The sequence below is a fragment of the Moschus berezovskii genome, chromosome 14 (genome assembly GCF_049115385.1).
Source record: "Moschus berezovskii isolate FMDL1 chromosome 14, NW_MosBer_1.0, whole genome shotgun sequence".
In the NCBI taxonomy this organism is placed as follows: domain Eukaryota; kingdom Metazoa; phylum Chordata; class Mammalia; order Artiodactyla; family Moschidae; genus Moschus; species Moschus berezovskii.
This window is the reverse complement of record NC_142473.1, coordinates 61179505-61204357: the sequence shown is the minus strand read 5'-3', so window position 1 is coordinate 61204357 and position 24853 is coordinate 61179505. Positions and strand designations below refer to the sequence as shown.

The 24853-nt window shown below is 37.8% G+C and overlaps 1 protein-coding gene across 1 annotated transcript in view; it reads right to left on the bottom strand.

The window, feature by feature from the left end:
• ANO3 (anoctamin 3) overlaps positions 1–4736 on the bottom strand; it is a 423263-nt gene extending 418527 nt beyond the window's left edge. The window contains exon 1 of the mRNA XM_055423747.2: positions 4465–4736. Coding sequence (XP_055279722.2) covers positions 4465–4618 — 154 coding nt within the window. The 5' untranslated portion in view covers positions 4619–4736. The remainder of the gene's footprint in view (positions 1–4464) is intronic.
• Between the last annotated feature and the right edge of the window lie 20117 nt (positions 4737–24853).

Here is a 24853-nt window from a genome sequence, read left to right as displayed (position 1 = left end):
CTGACCCAGGAACTGAACAGGGGTCTCCTGAATTGCAGGCAGATTTTTTACCAGCTGATCTACCAGGGAAGTCCAAACTATATGGTACTAATTGGCAATTTACTGAATCATATTTATTGTATGTGTATCATTCACAGACACAAAAAACAATTGTGAAATGGCAATTACCTTTGAGAAACATAATCTAATAGGAGAAGAGTCATGAGCATATGTATTTATAAAAATAATTAGAATGTGAAAATTTTAACACAATGAACAAACATTTTGTAGAAGTTTAGCAATAGGAAAAATTCCTTTATATAGAGAGTTAATCATAGGTATTTGGGGATACAACAGTATTTTATCTCAGTGAGATCTCACTAGAGGCAGAGGAAAAGAATTATTGGAAATTATTTTGAAAGAATAATATGCACACTGATTTAAAGTGAAAAACATTCTTGTTGGGTATGTGTAGGTTATATGAGGCTGGAAAAGTTTTGGAAAAAATCAGATTTAGATCATAGAGCACTAGGTTTATAACTGAAGTCACAAAGAATTACAGAAATTGTAAATAAAGGTGAAAATAGGTCAGACTTGTACTTATGAAGGACTATGTGACTGTCTTCTTAAACTGAAGAAAGTAGGGAACCACTATGCCATTCAGAAATGACCTAAATCAAATCCCTTCTGATGATACAGTAGAAGTGACAAATAGATTCAAAGGATTAGATCTGATAGGGTGCCTAAAGAACTATAGATGGAGGTTCATAACATTGTACAGGAGGTGGTGATCAAACCCATCCCCAAGAAAAAGAAATGCAAAAAGGCAAAATGATTATCTGAGGAGGTCTTACAATAAGCTGAGAAAAGAAGAGAAGCAAAAAGCGAAGGATAAAAGGGAAGATATACCCATCTGACTGCACAGGTTCAAAGAATACCAAGGAGAGATAAAAAAGCCTTCCTAAGTGATCAATGCAAAGAAACAGAGGAAAACAATAGAATGGGAAAGACTAGAGATCCCTTAAAGAAAATCAGAGACACCAAGCTAATATTTCACGCAAAGATGGACAAAAAAAAAGGACAGAAACGGTATGGATCTAACAGAAACAGAAGACATTAAGAAGAGGTGGAAATAATGTAGAGAAGAACTTTACAAAAAAGATCTTAATGACTCAGATAACCAGGTGGTGTGATCACTCACCTACAGCCAGACATCCTGGAGTGTGAAAGTGGGCCTTTAGGAAGCATCATTATGAATAAAGCTAGTGGAGGTGATGGAATTCCAGCTGAGTTATTTAAAATCCTAAAAGATGATGCTGTGAAAGTGCTGCACTCAATATGCCAGCAAATTTGGAAAATGCAGCAGTGGCCACAGGATTGAAAAAGGTCAGTTTTCATTCCAATCGCAAAGAAAGGAAATGCCAAAGAATGTTCAAACTACCACACAATTGCAATCATTTCACATGCTAGCAGAGTAATGCTCACAATTCTCCAAGCTAGGCTTCAACAGTACGTAAACCAAGAACTTCCAGCTGGATTTAGAAGAGGCGGAGGAACCAGAGATCAAATTGCCAACATCCGTTGGATCATATAAAAAAGCAAGAGAATTCCAGAAAAACATCTGCTTCTGCTTCATTGACTATGCTAAAGCCTTTGACTGTGTGGATCACAAAAAAACTGTGGAAAATCAAGAGATGGGAATACCAGACCACCTTATCTGCCTCCTGCGGAACCTGTATGCCAGTCAAGATGCAACAATTAGAACTGGACATGGAACAACAGTTGGTTCAAATTTAGGAAAGGAGTATTTCAAGGCTGTATATTGTTACCCTGATTATTTAACTTATATACACAGTACATCATGTGAAATGCACAAGCTGGAATCAAGATTGCCGGGAGAAATATCAATAACCTCAGATATGCAGATGACACCACCCTTATGAAAGGAAGGGAAGAGAAACTAAAGAGCTTCCTGATGAAGGTGAAAGAGTAGAGTGAAAAAGTTGGCTTAAAACTCAACATTCAAAAAACTAAGATCATGGCATCTGGTGCCATCACTTCATGACAAATAGATGGGTAAACAACGGAAACACTGACAGTCTTTAATTTTCTTGGGCTCCAAAATAAGCACAGATGATGACTGCAGTCATGAAATTAAAAAATACTTGCTCCTTTGAAGAAACGCTATGACGAACCCAGACAACATATTAAAAAACAGAGATATTACTTTATCAACAAAGGTCCATATAGTCAAAGCTATGGTTTTCCCAGTAGTCATGCATGAATGTGAGAGTTGGACCTTAAAGAAGGCTGAGCATCAAAGAATTGATGCTTCTGAAATGTGGTGCTGGAGAAGACTCTTGAGAGTCCCTTGGACAGCAATGAAAACAATCCAGTCAATCCTAAGGGAAATCAACCTGAATATTCTTTCGAAGGACTGATGCTAAAACTGAAGTTGCAATACTTTGGCCACCTGATGGGAAAAGCCAACCCATTAGAAAGGACCCAGATGCTGGAAAAGTTCAAAGGCAAGAGAAGAAGGGGACGACAGAGGATAAGATGGTTGCATGGCATCACCAGCTCAGTGGAAATGAGCTTGAGCAAGCTCCAGGAGATGGTGAAGGGCAGGGAAGCCTGGCAAGCTGCAGTCCATGGGGTGGCAAAGAGTCAGACATGACTGAGCAACCAAACAACAACAAATGTGACTCTCAATATGCAAGAGGCTTGTTAAGGAGAACCTGGAGGTGAGATCACTAGAAGTCTACACAGGTGCATGCACTAGGGGGAATGAAGAGGGCCAATCTTTCAGTCCCTTAGGTATGCAGGCAGGGAGTCACATGAAGAACCTTTTATTGCCAGGCACCCTACTGAGTACTAGGGCTACAGTGGTTGTCAAAGAGGTAGAAACAACAAATATTATTAATAAACTAATATGCATACAACTAAACACAAACTTTATACTGCAATATATGCTAAGCAGTTATTGACTAAAAGGGAAAAAAAGGATATAAGAAGGAGGAGGAGTTTTTAGGAAGTTTTGCTTAGTTGTTTTGAGTCTGAGGCACTACCAGGATATCAGTGAGGAAGTGTCTTGCAGGCTCTGGGTTTACACTTAAGCTACAGATGTGCAGCTCAGCTGCATGAAGACAACTGTTCAATCCACTCAAATAGACGTGCTATGACAGAGATGAAATAAGTTAAATTTCCTTGCAAAAAAATGATTGAACTGGCAAATGCTTTGTTTATAAATTGTCTTTTCCTAAGTTCCCTGTATAAAGCTGCATTTACTTATAAAGAACTGATTTTTCCACTTTATGAAATTGTAGTTTCAATGCTCAAGAAGATTCTCAATTTAAGAAAAAAACAATAACATAGGGACCCCTTTTCTTACAATGGAAAGAAAATTTACAAAATATTGTTATATATCCTGACTATAGAACTTCCTATAGTATAATAAAACAGCCACAGAAGACAAAGAATCTATGAACAAAAAAATCAGCGACTAGTTGGGAGTCACATAAAGCTTCTTTTTAAACATCTCAAAATAAATAAACATGCCAAATTCTCTTGGAATAACCCTCTGGTTACAAAATGGAATTTATTATTTTTGCAAATATTTTTCATTGGACAAAGATTAATATCCAATAACAACCAGAGTGATGAAGGCTTTGCTTAACTTTTACATTCATATTACACTGTCATTTTTATGAGTAAAGATAAAGAACTAAATCATAATAGTTTTTCTTTAGAATAACATTTAAGTATTATTTATTATACAATTTTTTTCTACAAAGAAAAATTTATTATTGACATCTCACAGCTGTTCATCCAAATGAAACCCTCAGACATTTTTGAAGAATGCAAACTATTAAGTGTCTAGCATTATTTACTCAAAATTGCAAAGTAAGAAGGAAAACTGAAATTCTGGATAAGTAATACCCAAAGGTATCACAAAAGAAATTCTTCACATTAAATTCTATTAACACTGTCAGCTCACACATAATACAAATAAAGTAACAAAATCAAAAGGAATACTATCTTGTTCTTAAAGAGAGGCAAAGCATATATTGTCCTTGATATAATTATGTAAAAGGAAACAGAAATAAAAAAGAGGAATGAAAGATGGAAGGACTTTTTTTTTTTTTGCAGTTTATGGATAAATCCCCTAATTTCATCAGTCATCCCAAACAAAACTAAGCCATGATAGATTTGAGTGTTCAGACAAACAAATTCTACTTCACCATTAACATTTTTTTAGTTCATTGAATTTGTTTTCTGACATTTTACTCTATTGGCAAACCCTCTATTCTTTTTAATAAAAAGTATTTATATATTTCAGGAAAAAATAACTCAAGAAACTAAAATTGACGTCAGTTACACCACTGCAAAGTAAATGACATCAAGATTTACTTTTTACACATCTGGCATTTAAAAGTACAGATATAAGTTAAGATACTCAAAAATACAATCTAAAGTTTAGCTTACCAACAGGGACAGAATTGGAGTGCTGAAGTTCCCATTGACTAGAATCACCAGAAAGTTCAGTCAAGCAGGTTAAAGTAAAATCTGAGCTGGAAGCACGCTCATGTCTGAATCCTTCAGGAGAAAGATTATCCAATTCAAACTTCACAGTTGACATTGCAAAATTCTTATACAGCTATATAAATCAAAGTTTAAACTTTGATTCAGTTAGTTCAAACTACTGAATTTTTAAAAATCACAGGAAGGGGAAAATCACTGTTTTATAATCAGCAACACCCCAGGCTTTCTAGTAATTGTTTTCACTTGGAAATATAAAAGAGATAAAACATGCAGAGCTGACTTTCTACGAAGTTTTCTGTATTCAATCCCTTCCTAAGCAATTGACGTCAATAGGATGGATGGATTTTAGAGCTGTTTTTCTTGAAGATAATCTTGCTGCCTTTAAATGATAGCAGTGCTAACCCTATCTCAGAGAGGCTGCAACAGAAAGTAAAATGAGCTAAGTGAAGATACAGGCAAGGCTGCAGAGAGATGCTTTTAGTAACTTGGTATTAGGTCTCCTTCACATATCTGTACACAAAAGAGCAGCTGGGTGGGGCTAAGTACTGTCAGACAATGCAACTTTATTCCACTGGGCAGCACATCAGAGGAATGTCTTAATTTGGAAGGAAGTTAATTCTAAATTATATTTCCTCGGTCAGGATTGTGAGACTGTAGTCTTCATGCTTACTGAAATATGCTTGTGATAGTGGAGATTAAATGGTGAGTTAAACTAAAAAGTTCTGCACAACAAAAATAAAATCAACAAAATGAAAAGGCAAACTATGGAATGGGAGAAAACATTTGTAAACCATGTAACTGAAAGTGTGTTAACATCTGAAATATACAAAGAATTCATACAATTTGGCAGCAAAAGAATCCAGTTAAAGAACTGGCAAACAACCTGCATGTCTTCCCAAGAAAACATACAAATGGTCAACAATTAAGCGAAAAGGTGTGCAACGTTGCTAATCATCAGGCAAAGGCAAATAAAACCACAATGAGATACCACTTCACATTCATTAGAATGGCTATTACCAAAGAAAACAAAACAAAAACACAAGAAATAACATGCAGGCAGGATACAGAAAAAAAAAAAAAAAAGGAGAAGAAGAACACTGTGTACTGTTGGAGGAATGTTAATTAGTACAGCTACTATGGAAGGAAAGTTATGACCAACCTTGATAGTATATTAAAAAGCAGAGACATTACTTTGCCAACAAAGGTCCGTCTAGTCAAGGCTATGGTTTTTCCAGTGGTCACGTATGGATGTGAGAGCTGGACTGTGAAGAAAGCTGATAGCCGAAGAATTGATGCTTTTGAACTGTGGTGTTGGAGAAGACTCTTGAGAGTCCCTTAGACTGCAAGGAGATCCAACCAGTCCATTCTAAAGGAGATCAATCCTGGGTGTTCATTGGAAGGACTGATGCTAAAGCTGGAACTGCAATACTTTGGCCACCTCATGCGATGAGTTGACTCACTAGAAAAGACTCTGATGCTGGGAAAGGTTGGGGGCGGGAGGAGAAGGGGACGACAGAGAATGAGATGGCTGGATGGCATCACCGACTCTGTGGACATGAGTTTGAGTGAACTCCGGGAGTTGGTGATGGACAGGGAGGCCTGGCGTGCTGTGATTCATGGGGTCGCGGAGAGTCGGACACGACTGAGCGACTGAAATGAACTGAACTGAACTGAACTATGGACAACACTATGGAGGTTCCTCAAAAGATTAACAAAACAAAACTGCTGTATAATTTGGTAATTCCACTTCTGGTTGTATAAAATGAAATGAAATCACTAGTTTGAAGAGATATTGCACCTTCTTGTTCAAACAGGCAAACATGAAAGCTATATAAATGTCCACTGATGGATAAATGGATAAAGGCAATATGATATATGTACAATGGAATATTACTTAACCATTTATTTCTTCATTTAAGTGAGTATGTATTGACCCTGTACTAGGTATTAACTTATATACAAAAATGCCAAGGAAGGCTCACTAGAAAGAATGGGAACTGCATCTGGTCTCAGTGGTAAAGAGAGGTATGATTCACTAGCAATCTTAATTATGACCATGGTATTAGGTATGAGCATAGATGCGCTATACATGAGGAAAGGGAATTTTACTTTCTGTGTTCAGCACTCTCAGAAAGTAAAATATATATAACAGGCTCGCAAATCCACTGCTGTTATAATATAAAAAGGATTCTGGAGAAATAGTGACAAGTCTTACTCATCATTAATTATTGTAACTGAACAAACAAGTAAAGAAAACTGGCTCTCTGCTCTACATGCTTTTATAAACTACTGTTCATAGCCATGGAATCATCATCATTCCAACAGCATGGGCAACAAGAAAATCTCCTATGCAAACCTAGGCTACCACCGTTCTAGAACAAGAATGAACAATCTGACTAAAATAGCTAATATGACCAAGTTTCTCTGGTAATTATATGACACTTTGCTTGGATAAGATGGTGAAAGCATAACCAACTTATCGATTTAAAAAACAAAATATATATACAGTTTCCATATGATCTTGATATCCCATTCCTGAGATGTATCTGGAAAAAAACTATACCTCAAAAAGATACATGTACCCCAGAGTTCACTGTAGCACTATTTACAATGACCAAGACATGGAAAAAACCTAAATGTCCATTGACAGATGAATGGATAAAAATAGGTGGTACATACATAAAATGGAATGTTCAGTTCAGTTCAGTTCAGTCACTCAGTCATGTCCAACTCTCTGCGACCCCATGAATCACAGCACGCCAGGCCTCCTTGTCCATCACCAACTCCCGGAGTTCACTCAAACTCATATCCACAGAGTCGGTGATGCCATCCAGCCATCTCATTCTCTGTCATCCCCTTCTCCTCCCGCCCACAACCTTTCCTAGCATCAGAGTCTTTTCCAGTGAGTCAACTCGTTGCATGAGGTGGCCAGAGTATTGCAGTTTCAGCTTCAGCATCAGTCCTTCCAGTGAATACCCAGGATTGATCTCCTTTAGAATGGACTGGGTGGATCTCCTTGCAGTCCAAAGGACTCTCAATAGTCTTCTCCAACACCACAGTTCAAAAGCATCAATTCTTCGGCTATCAGCTTTCTTCACAGTCCAACTCTCACATCCATACGTGACCACTGGAAAAACCATAGCCTTGACTAGATGGACCTTACTCAGCCATAAAAAATAATAAAATAATGCCATTTGCAGCAACATGGATGGACCTAGAGATTATCACCACCTGCTGCTGCTGCTAAGTCACTTCAGTTGTGTCCGACTCTGTGTGACCCCATAGACGGAAGCCCACCAGGCTCCCCTGTCCCTGGGATTCTCCAGGCAAGAACACTGGAGTGGGTTGCCATTTCCTTCTCCAATGTGTGAAAGTGGAAAGTGAAAAGGGAAAGTGAAGTCGCTCAGTCGTGTCCGACCCTTAGCAACCTCACGGACTGCAGCCTACCAGGCTCCACCATCCATGGGATTTTCTAGGCAAGAGTTCTGGAGTGGCTTGCCATCACCACCTGGGAAGCCATAATATGCACAGACTAAGTGAAGTCAGACAAAGACAAGTATCATATCACTTATATGTGAAATCTAAAAAGATACAAATGAATGTATTTGTTAAACAAAAAGAGCTCACAGACATACAAAACAAATTTCTGGTTACCAAAGGAGAAAAGGGAGGACAGATAAATTAGGAGGTTGGGATTAACATATATGCACTACTATATATAAAATAGATAACCAACAAGGACTTACTGTATAGCATAGGAAATTATACTCAATATTTTGTAATTCCTATACCAGAAAAGAATCTGGAAAAGAATATATATTACAATATATATATATATATACACACACACACATACATTGTTGTTGTTGCAGTTTAGTCACTAAATCTTGTCCAATTCTTTTGCAACCCTGTAGACTATAGCCCTCCAGGCTCCTCCAGAATACTGGAGTGGGTTGCCATTCCCTTTTTCAGGGGGTCTAGAATCACTGTGTTGTACACTTGTAAGTCAATTATCCTTCAATAAAAAATTGCAAATGATAATTCAGAAAAATACTATATTTAAAATAAAAATGAAAGTATCAGTAATATTCTGAATGCCTGATGAAGTGCTTTCACAGCAATACAAACACTTACTTGTCTCCTACCACCTATGGATTCTTAAAATTTGAGTTAAGGCTTCTAGGAGAGCTATAAATAGGTTAGTAGTGAGCAAATGGGTAGAGGAAAAGATAGTTGGCATAAATTTGTGGAGATGATAAAACCAAAAAAAAAAGGTACATTATACAATTTAGAGAAATAAAGTAGGTTCTAGAATCATGAAGGATGGGTTTATAATAATTGAAATATCTGTTATGGTAGATAGTAAAGGGCAGTTTCTTAAAGTTAGAGTCTAGATGGTTTGATTTAAAGATCCCCTGGAAGAGGGCATGGCTACCCACTCCAGGATTATTGCCTGGAGAATTCCATGGACCGAGGAACCTGGCAGGCTACAGTCCATGCAGTCAAAAAGAATCAGACACAACTGAGCTTCTCTCTCTCTCTCTCTCTCTCTCTCTCTCTCACACACGCACACACGGAGGTTTAACTACTCAATAATTTTTACACTCTATACCTCAGAAAAGTTTCCCCAAATCCTGTAGTGTTCCCTCTTTCAAGCAATCCTTGAAAGAATGTGGTTACATGGAAATGTGATTTTGCATAAGAACCACAGTTAGAATTGCCTGAGTGATTTTTTAGCAAGACACTGAGGGTATGATATCTTACATCATAAGACAGTCTCATTTTTTCCAGCATAGGTTTTAGTTTTTGACACATGGACACCTTGGGAAAAAAAGAATATATATATATATATATACATACTATATATCTCCAGTCATCATCCCTCTGTACTTATAATACTACTGTATTTTGATTATAAATATATGACATATTCATATAAAACTACTCGAAATTTGCTAACACTTAAATATTACATTTTATTAATCATATATTTCAAAGTCTCTTCAAATAGGTGTGGAAAATGTTACTAACTTGCTCTAAGACTACTGTTAATATACAGGTGGATCTATAAACCATACAAAATTACTTGACATGGTCCATATATTCATAAACCAACAATTACCATTCTCCAGTATATTAAAAATAAGATTTTACGATTATGAATAATACATATGGGCAAACTTTGTCAACAAACTCACCTCAATGTCATTTTCCACTAGAGATGTAGGTACAAACATCTCTTGAGGCTTGAAAATGTCAGTAATAAAGAATCTTTTCTTAATGTGGATACTAAAGAACTGGAACCCTCAGCACATATCTATTCTTGGGTCTTTGGTCAGAATGTTTTACCTTCTACCCAGACTCTGTAGACTATCAGTCCTTTTTTTAAGTTAAGAAACACTGTATTCTCCTCTTTTCCCCCTACCAGTTTTACTGAGGCAAAAATGACACAAAACATTGAGTAAGATGGGGATGTTACCTAACTTAGTTCTGACAATTTTGGGGGGCTCCAAAATCACTGCAGACGGGGACTGCAGCCATGAAACTAAAAGACGCTTGCTTCTTGGAAGGAAAATTATGACCAACTTAGACAGCATATTAAAAAGCAGAGACATTACTTTGCCAACAAAGGTCCGTCTAGACAAAGCTATCGTTTTTCCAGTAGTCATGTATGGATGTGAGAGTTGAACCATAAAGAAGCCTGAGCACCAAAGAATTAATGATTTTGAACTGTGATGATGGAGAAGACTCTTGAGAGTCCCTTGGACTGCAAGGAAGTCCAACCAGTCCATCCTAAAGGAGATCAGTCCTGAGTGTTCATTGGAAGGACTGATGATGAAGCTGAAACTCCAGTCTTTTGCCACCTGATGTGAAGAGCTGACTCATTTGAAAAGACCCTGATGTTGGGAAAGATTGCAGGCAGGAGAAGGGGACAACAGAAGATGAGATGGTTGGATGGCATCACCGACTCAATGGACATGAGTTTGGGTAAACTCTGGGGGTTGGTGATGGACAGGGAGCCCTGTCATGCTGAGGTCAAAGAGAGTCAGACCCGATTGAGTGACTGAACTGAACTACTCCTTAACCTAGAGAGCATATTAAAAAGCAGAACCATCACTGCCGACAAAGATCCATATAATCAAAGCTATGGTTTCTCCAGTAGTCATGTATGGATGTGAGAGCTGGACTATAAAGAAGGCTAAGCACTGAAGAATTGATGCTTTCAAACGGTAGTGCTGGAGAAGACTATTGAAAGTCCCTTGGACAGCAAGGAAATCAAACCAATCAATCCTAAAGGAAATCAACCCTGGAAACTGAAGCTCCAATACTTTGGCCACCTGATGGGAAGACCCAACTCATTTGAAAGATCCTGATGCTGGGAAAGATTGAGAGCAGGAGGTGAAGGTGGCAACCAAGGATGAGATGGTTGGCTATCATCTTTGATACAATACACATGAATCTGAGCAAACTCCAGGAGATAGTGCAGGACAAGAAGCCTGGTATGCTGCAGTCCCTGGGGTCACAGAGTCAGACATGACTTACTGCTTGAACAAAAACAGTCAAAAAAATCAGTAACAAAATTGAAATAGACTTTTTACTTGTTAGCCAACTTTAACTCTACTGAATGTTATTTTATCTTATTGTGGCTTTTTGTCTTAAATCTACTGATTGATCATTTCAACCAACCTAAGATAGTCTCCAGACATCATTCTATACATTTCACAGTCATCAGATTCCCGTACCATATTGAAGTCAGTTGAAACACTATGATCAATCAAATTGATTACATATTCAAATATATGTTCCCCAGCACCAACACTACTTGAGAGGAAAAGTGTTCTTTCTTATCTCATTACATTTACAATTCTCATGAGTAATGCATAATCCCAAAGCCCTGGTTATTTGCTTCTCAAATTTCTCACATGAGCTTCTAAAATTTGACTTCTGAGATGCAATCTCACACACCTATGTACATTTTCAAACTCTACTGAGAGTTGGAAATATGCAACCTGTGAGCACAAGTTTTAATAGAAGCAAAGGAAAGTTATTTATTTGAATGAATTAGCTGAACATTCCATCTACTACAAACTGGAGCCACAAAAATCCTTTTTGTTAGGCCACTTCTGCACTTATCACATCATGTGATTACTATCTTATACCAAAGATCCATTATGAGTGTTCTTAAAAATTTGTTTAGAGCCAAGCAATCAGGCATTTATAAGAAAGTCCTAGGGTAATAACATGATTAAATTTTTACAGAACACAGAGGCTTCATAAAAGAAATTTGCAGGGAAAAAGGAGAAAGGAAACATTTGTTTTTCTTGGAGGAGGGCAGAGATCATTGTGGCTACTTGTGGAGTGGACTTTCAATTCTGTGTCATAAAAAGACTTATAGTTCTGACTTGATCTAAGGTACTTAGGGTTAAGGATTGATACGCCTCTTAAAGTTCCTAGATTCATAAAGCTGCGTTATTATTTAATGAAGAATTTAAATTGCATATCTCTGTAGAGGAACAAAGATAGATGAAAGTATATTGGAAAAAACAGTCAGCACTTTATAAAGGTATGAAGAAATGTCCTTTTAAAACTACAGACTTAGTTTAATGGATATATTATACTAAAACATGTTACTGTGATACAAAATAATGATTTACAGATAGATAAAATATTCATTTTCCTTATTTTTTCTTTCAAAATAATTAGAAAGACAGCACAGAATAATTGCAAAACTGGGAAGTCTAAAATCATATGAACCTGGATTCAATCCTGTCTTGGATAATTAGTACTTATTTACATCTGTTAAATTTATTTGACATATATGAATCTGTTTTACCATGTGTGGAAAGCGAAATAATGATAGCTTAGAAGGACTGTTTAAGAATGAGATAATATCCTCAAAGCTATTAGCATAACATCTGGCTCATGACCACCTATTCATTCAATACACATTTATAAAAAGAGTCTGCAGTATAAAATCCATTGGTTTAGGCACTGTTTATCAAAATAATAGAAAAGATAAAATAAAGCCATTAAAAGTATAAGGTGACATTAAAAACAGTAATAATTATTAAAAAGCAAAGACAAAACAAAACTTATCAAGTAAGTAGACTGCATGTGAAAGGGTGGTCAAAGAAGGGCTCTTGGGAGATGCTATCTGCAAGGAAACTAGAAGGGAAAAGGGTGGTGTGCTTTGTAGATATCTGGAACAAGAGGCTTCTAGGCAAATGCAAGAGTCCATGAACAGAGTATGTACTGCATCTGTTGGACTCTGCCTGCAATGCAGGAGACCCATGTTCGATCCCTGGGTCAGAAAAGTCCCCTGGAAAAGAGAATGGCTATCCACTCCAGTATTCTTGTCTGGAGAATTCCACAGACAGATGAGCCTGGCAGGCTACAGTCCATGGGGTCACAAAGGGTTAGACACAACTAAGCAATAACACTTTCACTTTTCACAGAATTCATACAGGTTCTAATATGTTCCCAGAAGGTAAACTAGGAGACAATATCACAAATAGCATACATGCAGTAAATTCTATAGCTAAGAACAAGGACACTGGGATCAGACTATGTATATCCTATGTCATCTGGATATAACCTTCTGGATTTAGGCTTAACTCATTTGTAAAGTGAGAACAACTATTTCCTAAAATTATTGCAAGAATTAAATGTGCTAATAAACAATAAGGTGCTAGCACACAGCAAATATCAAATAACTCTTATTTTTTAAATTAACAACAAACATAGAATAGAGTATAATGCTGCCCGTACTGGAAAATCAACTCTCATTTAATAAGAATATAACCAGTCCAATGAGAATTCTTGGATTACCATTTTGAAATATACTTTATCTGTGTGAATCTTATGAATGTTTTCTATTTTGAAAATATGCCTTTCCTGCTCCTCTCTAGTTTTATTTTTAGGTTTCTTTTAGATAGAGTTAGTATTTCATTTATTTCCAACTTTAGAAATCATACTTAAGAGCTCTGCTATCTCATAAACATCAGGGAGCTAAACAAATATTTTGAAAATTGATGACTCATACAATTCAAAGAAGAATTTTAAAATTCAAGAACAAATAGTTTTGATGTTTTCTTTTTGAAAACTTTTGACAGCAGGGTTAAACATTGTATCTAGTTTAAGCATGACCAGAATTTGGCATTCAAATAAAATGCAGATCTCATCGCCAATTATAACACCTTCTGCATTTAGACTATTTGCTGCTTGCTTTTTCACTCATTTTCCTAGCCAATACTGACAACAGTACAGTGAAGTGGGTATTGTTTCCCCTACTTTAAAGAGGTAAAAACTAAGAGTGATAGAGAGTTAACTTAAATAACTATGATGTTAAATGTTAGAGGCAGAATTCAGTCTTAGAGGTATTAAGTCAAACTTGTATTCCCTACTGTTAATGGTCGGAATATTAGTGTTCCCCCAAAATGCATGCAAAAGTAGGAAGTCAAGAGATACATGGAGTAACAGGCAAATTTGGACTTGGAGTACAAAACAAAGCAGGGCAAAGGCTAGCAGAGTTTTATCAAGAAAACGTACTGGTCATAGCTAACACCCTCTTCCAACAACACAAGAAAAGATGCTACACATGGATATCACCAGATGGTCAATACCAAAAACAGATTGATTATATTCTTTGTAGCCAAAGATGGAGAAGCTTTATACAGTCAGCAAAAACAAGACCAGGAGTTGACTGTGGCTCAGATCATGAACTTCTTATTGCAACATTCTGACTTAAATTGAAGAAAGTAGGGGAAAACACTACACCATTCAGGTGTGACATAAATCAAATCCTTACAGTAATATAGTGGAAGTGAGAAATAGATTCAAGGGATTAGATCTGATAGACAGAGTGCCTGAAGAACTATGGACAGAGGTTTCTGACATTGTACAGGAGGCAGTGATCAAGACCATCTCCAAGAAAAAGAAATGCAAAAAGGCAAAATGGTCTCTGAGGAGACCTTACAAATAGCTGAGAAAAGAAGAGAAGCTAAAAGCAAAGGAGAAAATGAAAGATATACCCATTTGAATGCAGAGTTCCAGAGAATAGCAGGGAAAGATAAGAAAGCCTTCCTGAGTGATCAATGCAAAGAAATATAAGAAAACAATAGAATGGGAAAGACTAGAGATCTCTTCAAGAAAATTAGACCTACCAAGGAACATTTCATGCAAAGATGGGCACAATAAAGGACAGAAACAGTATAGACCTAACAGAAGTAGAAGATATTAAGAAGGGCAAGAATACACAGAAGAACTACACAAAAAAGGTCTTCATGACCCAGATAACCACAATGGTGTGATTACTCACCTAGAGCCAGACATCTTGGAAAGTGAAGTCAAGTGGGCCTTAGAGAGCATCACTACAAACAAAGCTAGTGGAGATGATGGAATTCCAGTTGTTATTTCAAACCCTAAAACATGATGCTGTGAAAATGCTGCACTCGATATGCCTGCAAATTTGGAAAACTCAGCAGTGGCCACAGGACTGGAAAGGTCAGTTTTCATTCCAATCCCAAAGAAAGGCAATACCAAAGAATGTTCAAACTACCACACAATTGCATTCATCTCACAGGCTAGCAAAGCGATGCTCAAAATTCTCCAAGCCAGGCTTCAACAGTAGATGAACCTCAAATTCCAGATGTTCAAGCTGGATTTAGAAAAGGCAGAGGAACCACAGATCAAATTGCCAACATCTGTTGGATCATGGAAAAAGCAAGAGAGTTCCAGAAAAACATAAACTTCTGCTTTATTGACTACGCCAAAGTCTTTGACTATGTGGATCACAACAAACTGTGGAAAATTCTGAAAGAGATGAGAATACCAGACCACCTGACCTGTTTCCTAGAAATCTATATGCAGGTCAAGAAGCAACAGTTAGAACTGGACATGGAACAACAGACTGGTTCCAAATAGGAAAAGGAGTATGTCAAGGCTGTATATTGTCACCCTGCTTATTTAACTTATATGCTGAGTACATCATGAGAAACACTGGGCTAGAAGAAGCACAAGCTGGAATCAAGATAGCCAGGAGAAATATCAATAGCCTCAGATATGCAGATGACACCACCCTTATGGCAGAAAGCAAAGAAGAACTAAAGAGCCTCTTGATGAAAGTGAAAGAGGAGAGTTAAAAAGTTGGTTTAAAAATCAACACTCATAAAACTAAGATCATGGCATCTGGTCCCATCACTTCATGGCAAATAGATGGGGAAACAGTGTCTGACTTTATTTTTGGGCTCCAAAAGCACTGCAGATTGTGACTGCGGCCATGAAATTAAAAGATGCTTACTCCTTGGGAAAAAAAACTATGACCAACCTAGACAGCATATTAAAAAGCAGAGACATTACTTTGCCAACAAATGTCTGTCTAGTCAAAGCTATGGTTTTTCCAGTAGTCACATATGGATGTGAGAGTTGGACTGTAAAGAAAGCTGATCGCAGAAGAATTGATGCCTTTGAACAAGCATTGGAGAAGACTCTTGAGAGTCCCTTGGACTGCAAGGAGATCCAACCAGTCCATCCTAAAGGAGATCAGTCCTGAGTGTTCACTGGAGGCACTGATGCTGAAGGTGAAACTCCAATACTTTAGCCACCCAATGAGAATAACTGACTCATTTGAAAATCCCCTGATGCTGGGAAAGATTGAGGGCAGGATGAGACGGGGACGACAGAGGGTGAGATGGTTAAATGGCATCACCAACTCAATGGACATGAGTTTGAGTGAAATCCGGGAGTTGGTGATGGACAGGGAATCCTGGCATGCTGCAGTCCTTGGGGTCGCAAAGAGTCAAACATGAGTGAGCGACTGACTTGAACAAAATTGATGTGTTTTAATCTTAAGCCTCCAAAATTATTTAAAAGGTGGGTCATTTGGGGTATGCTTAAGTGATGAGTATAAAGCCCTCTGAATAAGGTCAGTGCTCCAGAGATATCTCCAGTTGCTGCATCATGTCAGAATACAAGAAGTCTGGACTCAGGAAGAGGGTCGTCATCTGACAGTGTTGGCTCTCTGATCTTGGACTTTCAGTCTCCAGTAGTGTGAAAAATAATTTTTTTTATATGTATTAGTTACCCATTCTTGGTATTATGCTATAGCAAGATATCTATCCAAAAAACATCCACTGACTTCTGTTAGTTTTGCAAGCACCCAAACTACCATAAAGCTCACACTAAAGACTTCAATTCATAGTATTTTGATTTTACTAGTCATATAATATACCATTGGATTTGGGTTTTATAACTTTGTATTTAATATTATCTCTTCCAAATAATTATAAATTCCTTAAGGGAGGCACTGAACATTATAAACATATATTTTTGTATTTAATCTTCCAGAGTCTATAAAATGTGTCTGATATAAAAAATCTATTTTGAAATCTTTGATAAACAAAGTAAAATACCTGCACTTGGAAAGATTACAGGATTCAGAGCTGCTCTGATTTAAACTGAAAATCCCTTCCTTGTCATTTCCTTGATCTGTGACCCTGAGCCTTATTACCTTCATCTTTAAATAAGACTAATATTTTTTTCTACCGTAGTCATTATATGGATTGAATGTGTAGAAGAGGAAAAATAATTTTTCCTCTTCCTTTATGAGTTTTTAGCTAATAACGCTTAGTAGAAGACGGAATAATAAGAGAAAAGCAAACAGAAGTTTATTAAGATATATACCTCATATACATGGGAGATACCCAAGGAAAATGAATAACTTCTCCAGGTGGCCTAGAATTCTAGCTTAAATACCACAGGAATAAGGAAAGGAGAGGGAGGATGTACATCTTTTAAAAGAAGAGTACAAAGCTTCCCGAGGTGTGCTATCAACTTCTAATCTAGTCTCCTGTAAGAAGTGTCTATCTTCTTCTGCTGAAGAAACTCCTGGGGAGGAGCCTTATGACAACTGAGTTTGTTTGAGGGAATTTGTTTTTAGGCAGATAAGAAGAGTTCAGAGTAAACCTCTCCGCACATTTGCCGTTTTTCCAGGGTCTAACACTCAAAATAATCAATATATTAAAGAGACATATTTAGGGTTGACACACCCTGAACTCCTACAATCATATTTTGAGCTGGTATATTCTGCTACTTTTCAAATGTAAATTGTCTACCATGATCATGGACATATTATGGCCATTTCAAAGGTGTTGGCATTCCTAGTCCCCTCAGCCTTCACACCTGTCGGAGTAAACTGAACAAATATCCCATGTTACCTCTTGCAACAAAAATAAGCTCATCTTTAATCTAGTATCCCAAAGACTCATTAATGCTCTTGGTTTATCTTTAAATATATTTAGTTTTGAAAAGATAAATATGCTTTTCACTCTTCGTAGGAGACTGTGTTCAATGTCATTTATAATTCAAATTCAGATTTTTCCATTCTTCCTTTTATTTAAATAATCTTTAAAAGGATTTTATCCATGACTCTCATTCAAGAGTATGGAAGACATGGGAGAGGCATGAGGAAGTCTTTACATGTAACTCCATATTATTATCAAAACTATACACTAGCAAAGTAATGCTCAAAATCCTTCATGCCAGGCTTCAACAGTTTGTGAACCAAGAACTTCCAGATGTACAAGCAGGATTTAGAAAAGGCAGAGGAACCAAAGATTGAATTGACAACATCCGTTGGATCATAGAAAAAGCAAAAGAATTCCAGAAAAACATCTACTTCTATTTTAATGACTATGCAAAAGCTTTCAACTTTGTAGATCACAACAAGCTGGAAAATTCTGAAAGAGATGGGAATACCAGACCACCTTTCCTGCCTCCTGTGAAACCTGTATGTAGGCCAAGAAGCAACAGTTAGAACCAGGCATGGAACAGCAGATTGTTTCCCAATTAGGAAAGGAATACGTCAAGGCTGTATGTTGCCGCCCTGCTTATTTAACTTCTATGCAGAGAATATCATGTGAAATGCCAAGCTGGATGAGGCACAAGCTGGAATCAAGATTGGGGGGAGAAAATATCAATAACCTCAGACATGCAGATGACACCACACTTATGGCAGAAAGTGAAGGGGAAATAAAGAGTCTCTTAATGAAGGTAAAAGAGGACAGTGAAAAAGCTGGCTTAAAACCCAACATTCAAAAAAGTAAGATCATGGCATCTGGTCCCATCACTTCATGGCAAATAGATGGGAAACAATGGAAACAGTGACAGTCTATTTTCTTGGGCTCCAAAATCACTGTGGACAATGACTGCAGCCATCATCTTTTAGACACTTGCTCCTTGTAAGAAAAGCAATGACAAACTTAGCGTACTAAAAAGAAGAGACATTACTTTGCCTACAGTCAAAGCTATTGTTTTCCCAGTAGTCATGTACAGATGTGAGAGCTGGACAATAAAAAAGGCTGATCACCAAAAAATTGATGCTTTTAAATTGTCGTGCTGAAGACTCTTGAGAGTCCCTTGGACTGCAAGGAGATCAAACCAGTCGATTCTAAAGGAAATGAGTCCTAAATATTCTTTGGGAGGACTGATACTAAAGCTGAAGCTCCAATACTTTAGCCAACTGATGCAAAGAACTGACTCACGGAAAATGACCCTGATGCTGAAAAGATTGAAGGCAGGAGGAGAAGGGGACGACAGAGGATGAGATGGTTGAATGACAATCACCAACTCAACAGACATGAGTTTGAACAAATTCTGGAAGATGGTGAAGGACAGAGAAGCCTGGCGTGCTGTATTCCATGGGGTCACAAAGAGTTGGACGCAACTGAGTGACAGAACAACAACAAATATCCCTTAATTTATAGGGTAGATAGTGTCTGATAAGTTTCTAAATTTTTGTAAAGCTTTGGAAGTCATCTTTGGCAACCATGAGAATGCAGCTTGCAGATCCACAACTATTGAAGGAGGAAACAGAACAAGCTCCATCTTGAAAGCAGGACTCCATCTTGGGCCAGAATGTGGACTTTGAGCTCTATGCCCAGTATCTGTGGAAACAACAAACCAACTGGGAAGCCAAGCCCCCAGAAGGAAGAGCCCCAGGGCTCATACCTAGACTGTCTGTCACCTAAAAGAATACCCTAATTATCTGTGTGATCAAATAGAGTCATACATTCTATTACGCTTATTGGGGTAAGACCACAGGCCTATTGATAATTGTCCACTGTTAACTACCTAGACCTAAGGCATATTAATCACAGGTTAACTTTGATTGTATCTTTCTTTTCCTTTGTTCAGACTAGTTTCAGGGAATTTGGGGAGGTGGGTTTGGGCACGTACACTTAGGGTATACAAGGTTTTCAGAAAAACTGGTCCGGGTCCTTGACTAAAAGGAGACTCTACCTTGGGCCCGCTCCACTATCTGCACTGTCCTTCTGAGTGGGTTTGTTTCCCAGAACGCGTGGCTACAACACTATAGATAGATTAACAGCCTATTGCTATCTGAAATTTGCTGCAATGTTTTTGCCAAGATCCTACTTCCTAAGAGCTGCTCCCAACCAATGATTATGCGGCAGGGTTACTAAGGCAGACCCATGCATGGAAGACTTGGAACTCCTTGAAGAATTCTGACCTTGTCCAAACTTTATTGAACTGTACTGCAGTCTAAGACAAATCTACCCAACCTTCCCTCCCTTTCTGCTTACCACAGGGTTGAATTTACAACACAGTTTACTTACCCTCCCCGTCTTTAGTGACTGCCCTCCCCCCATTTCCTTTCAAACAGGAGCTTCCCTAATAAAATTCTTCCACATTTTATCTTGTTTTCTTAAAGAAAACAGGTTAACACACCATGCTATCATCAAACTGAAAGGTAAACAGGAAGAACAATAGGTGCTTGAGCAAGCTAGAATGCATAATATATAAACAATTGAGATTATTTAAGCAGGAGAAAAGGTCTGTAACATACACTTTACCAGTTCAGTTCAGTTCAGTTCAGTCGCTCAGTCGTGTCCGACTCTCTGCGACCCCATGAATCACAGCATGCCAGGCCTCCCTGTCCATCACCAACTCCCGGAGTTCACCCAAACTCATGTCCATAGAGTCTGTGATGCCATCCAGCCATCTCATTCTCTGTCGTCCCCTTCTCCTCCCGCCCCCAACCCAGTAAACTATGCCAAAAGCATCCTTCCAAAAAGCACACCTGAATATATTTTAAAAGTCCTCAAAAATGTCTTAAGGTCTGTCAACTAAAAAAATATTAGTCAAAACCTGTTAATAGAAAGTTGTTTTATTTGGTGGTAATGTTAAGAACTCTGAGCCCCAGGAGGCAGCATCTCAATGGCCCTAAGAAAAACTGCTCCAAGGAGGCAAGAGAGGAAGTCAGGCTTTATGTAAGTTTGCAACAAAGGGGGCAGGCAGCTGGAACATCAAACACTATGGTTAAGTAGTAAGGAAAATCAGATATCAAGCTAAGGAATTTGATTCTTCTATGTATGGGAAGATGCAAGCCTCAGGACTCACTGGATTCATCTTATGCTCCTCAGCTGTGCATGCGTTCCAAGTGCTCAATTGTGTCCAACCTTTTGTGAGCTAGGGACTGTGGCCCGCCAGGCTCCTCTGTCCGTGGGATTCTCCAGGAAAGAATATTTGAGTGGACTGCCATGCTCACCTCCAGGGACTCTTCCCGACCCAGGGGTCAAACCCGGGTCAAACCCGGTCTCCTGTGTCTCCTGCATTGCAGGTGGGTTTTTTACCACTGAGCCACTAAATCCTGTTTCCTGTCAGCATAAGGTGTGGCAGATATGGTGGATGGCTGCTTCTTGCATCCCCCTCAAGCTCCTCTGCGATCACCTTGCTGGGGGTGGCAGCATCTGCTGGATTCCAGGCACTGTTCCCTTTTGGGAGCCCTCATTCACATTAACAGGCCAGAAATAGCTGATGGCTGTGACACTTTTAGCCCATCGATATGGCAGGAAATAGTTCATTTCACAGGTCAGTATGGTATAGGCAAAAAATGTGGACCTCAAAGTCGGCAAGATTTGATTTGAATAACAGCCCTGCCACTTATGGGCATATTTATGTAAAATTAGGTGAGACACTTAAACTTTTGAGTCTCACTTGCCTTTTACATAAGATAAGAATGACAATCAGTCTTACAGATGCAGCTATCACCCAGTGAAAATGCTTTCACGGTACCTTAGTGTTGTTTATAACCTAAATCTTGAATCCAGTGACTCTATCCTGATTTGTTGCTCTGTATCCTCAATATACCCATCTAGAATCCTGATCCATCTTCTCCCATCTTTATCTCTGTACTCTTGGACCCAATGCATAATACTGCTTCTCTTATTCTTTAAACTAAGATTTAAACGTATCCAATATATTCTATCCCCTTCACAGATCACTGCCTTGTCATTGCAAAGGAGATGTCTAGTGTCATTCTATTTACTTAAACTATATGCTGAGCACATCATGAGAAATGTCAGGATGTGTGAGTTACAAGCTGGAATCAAGATGTGGGCAGGGGAAACACCAATAACCTCAGATATGCGTATGATATCTGATACCACTTTAATGGCAGAAAGCAAAGAGGAACTAAAGAACCTCTTAATGAGAGTGAAGGAGGAGAGTGAAAAAGCCAGCTTAAAACTAAATACTAAAAACACTAAGATCATGGCATCTGGCCCTATTACTTCATGACAAAGAGAAAGGGAAAAGGTGGAAGCAGTGACAGATTTCCTCTTCTTGGGCTCTAAAATCACTGTAGATGGTGACTGCCGCCATGAAATCAGAAGACAATTGCTTCTTGGCAAGAAAGCCATGACAAACCTAGATAGTGTGTTGAAAGGCAGAAATATCACTCTTCCAACAATAGTCTATATAATCAAGGCTATGGCTTCCCAGTGGTCAAGTATGGTTGTGAGAGCTGGACCATAAAGAAGGCAGAGCGCCAAAGAACTGATGCCTTCAAACTGTAGTGCTGGAGCAAGGAGATCAAACCAGTCAATCTTAAAGGAAATCAACCCTGAATACCCCTTGGAAGGACTGATGCTGAAGCTGAAGCTCCAGTATTCTGGTCACCTGATGTGAACAGATAACTCATTGGAAAAGTCCCTGATGCTGGGAAAGATTGAGGGCAGAAGAAGAAGAGGGCATCAGAGGATGAGATGGCTGGATGACATTACCGATGCAATGGAACTTGGGCAAACTTTGGGAGATGTTGAGGGACAGGGAGGCCTGGTGTGCTGCAGTCCATGGGTTCACAAAGAGTTGGACACGACTGGGTGACTGACCAGCAACAACAATATATTCTATGTGCTTCTAACTGATCTAGGTAGAAAGTTTTTAAATCTATCCTTCCATTCTGGTATCCACTTATGGATTAATGAGTAGTCTTTCTCTGAGTTTTGCCTGAGCTATCAAAAGAGGGAAGAATGAAGAGAGCACACTGAAGAGAAGGAGCAGAGTCATAGCTGGGCTCCAGAACTTTCAAGAACGTGATGTGGCAAAGATTTAGAGCACTCATCAAAGTCAAGAGAGATGCAGATTACATTTCTCAAACCTTCACAGACACCCGCATTTCTTGAATATACTGGATGCCTAGAGAATGATTTTCTAAATCTTTCTACTTTCTAGGTCCTCACAGTCAATTAATGCCTCTCATTTTATGCTCTAAAGAGGTGACTTGATTCCTCTTAGCTCTTGGCTTTAAACCTTCTACACATTATCTATCTTTTAAACACATTTTAAACACTTTGTTGGCTATTTCAAGAATCTAGGAGTTAATTTAGAATTGTCATCTATTGCAAATATTTTATATTATTGTCTTCACTTAGACACTATAAAAACTTTAATTACAAATCATATTTTTTAATTACAAAAATATCTCTCTACCAACATGAAGAAACATCTCCAGCTCTCTGTAATCAAACCATATTTTCAGGATGCTTCTTTTATTTCGTACAGCAGTGAGTCTATAAACTCAGTCTCCTACTGTCCTTCCTTTCACTCAGAACCATTACCTTTTACTTGGAGTACTGCTTTCATCTCTTATCTGATATTTCTGCCCTCATTTTTAATTGCAATATGACTTACAATATTAAGGTAATAAATCAATATTTGGAAATATAGCAAAATGGCCACCACAATGAATCTAGTTAACACTATCACCCTAGTTACAATTTTTTTCTTTCGATGAGAACTTTCAAGAGCTACTCTCTCAGCAACTTTTAACACACAGTATATTACTGTTAACTATTGCTATTGTGTTACACATTATATCCCTATGACTTACTTTGTAACTGAAAATTTGTACTTTTTGTCCCCTTTAACTCATTTTGCCTACACCTCTCCCCACTGCACTGATTGCTGAATTAATTAGCCTGTCATTCAAACTTCTGATTAAACAGATTCTCTTTGGAAGTGGTCATTTTTTAAAAATTTTAGATGACTTCTTAATATCAAAATAGTTCAAGGAAGAATAATTTTAGATACTCACATTTTTACCTTCCAGAATTAACCATCTTGAATATCTTGATAAATTGCTTTCAGAGTTTGTTTTCAAATTTATAATTCTGAAAAATCCATTATTACTTACTAAAATAAGTTCCACTGGAAATAACAGATTGTTACAGAAAAATCTGATACTCTTCTTTGATCTTCTCTGGTTCTATCATTCCTTCACCCCATCTACTGCAGCACTTTCTAGAGTAAAGTTCAGAGGAGAAAGTTATTCAAACCCATTAGCCAAAATAAAGTTTTTCTCATATCCATTCAAGTTCCACAATTTTATAAAGCAATACATTATGATCCCCTAGCTTTAAGTCCTAAGTCTGAACACTTACTGCATTTTCCATTACAGATCATACTTATATATGAATAGTCCTACCCACCTTCTTTAATCATAAAAATCTGACTCAATTCAAGGCACTTTTGAAAATATTACAGCATCTGGATGTCTTCCTTTATTCATTAGGCAAATATGATAATTTCTCTCTCATATTCACCCATGATTACTCTTCTATCATAAAACTTGTCATATTTCTTTGGTGTTGCTAATATTTGCATAGCTTTTGAGCCTAATCTGTGAAGGATTTGAGAAGCACAAGCTGTTTCATCCTCATGTTTGTAGCTCCTGAATGAGATCCTTTGTCTGGACTAAGTAAATTTTTGTTTTAAATGAAAAGTTGAGGAAAGGTGATAATGGGGATGTATGAAGAGGACCAAGAGATAAGGAAGCTCCAACTTGGCATTAATTTACTCAAATCTGATTAAAAAGGCTTCAGATGTAATAGTAGTAATAATATATACAATGTGGAATGAAAGGTTCAAAATATACTCATAGATGGGTAATGGTTTAAAGAATTCAATGACTTCTCTGCTATAGAATATTTGTTTAAGAAATTAAGTTTTTAGCACAAAGAAAAGGTTCTACTTG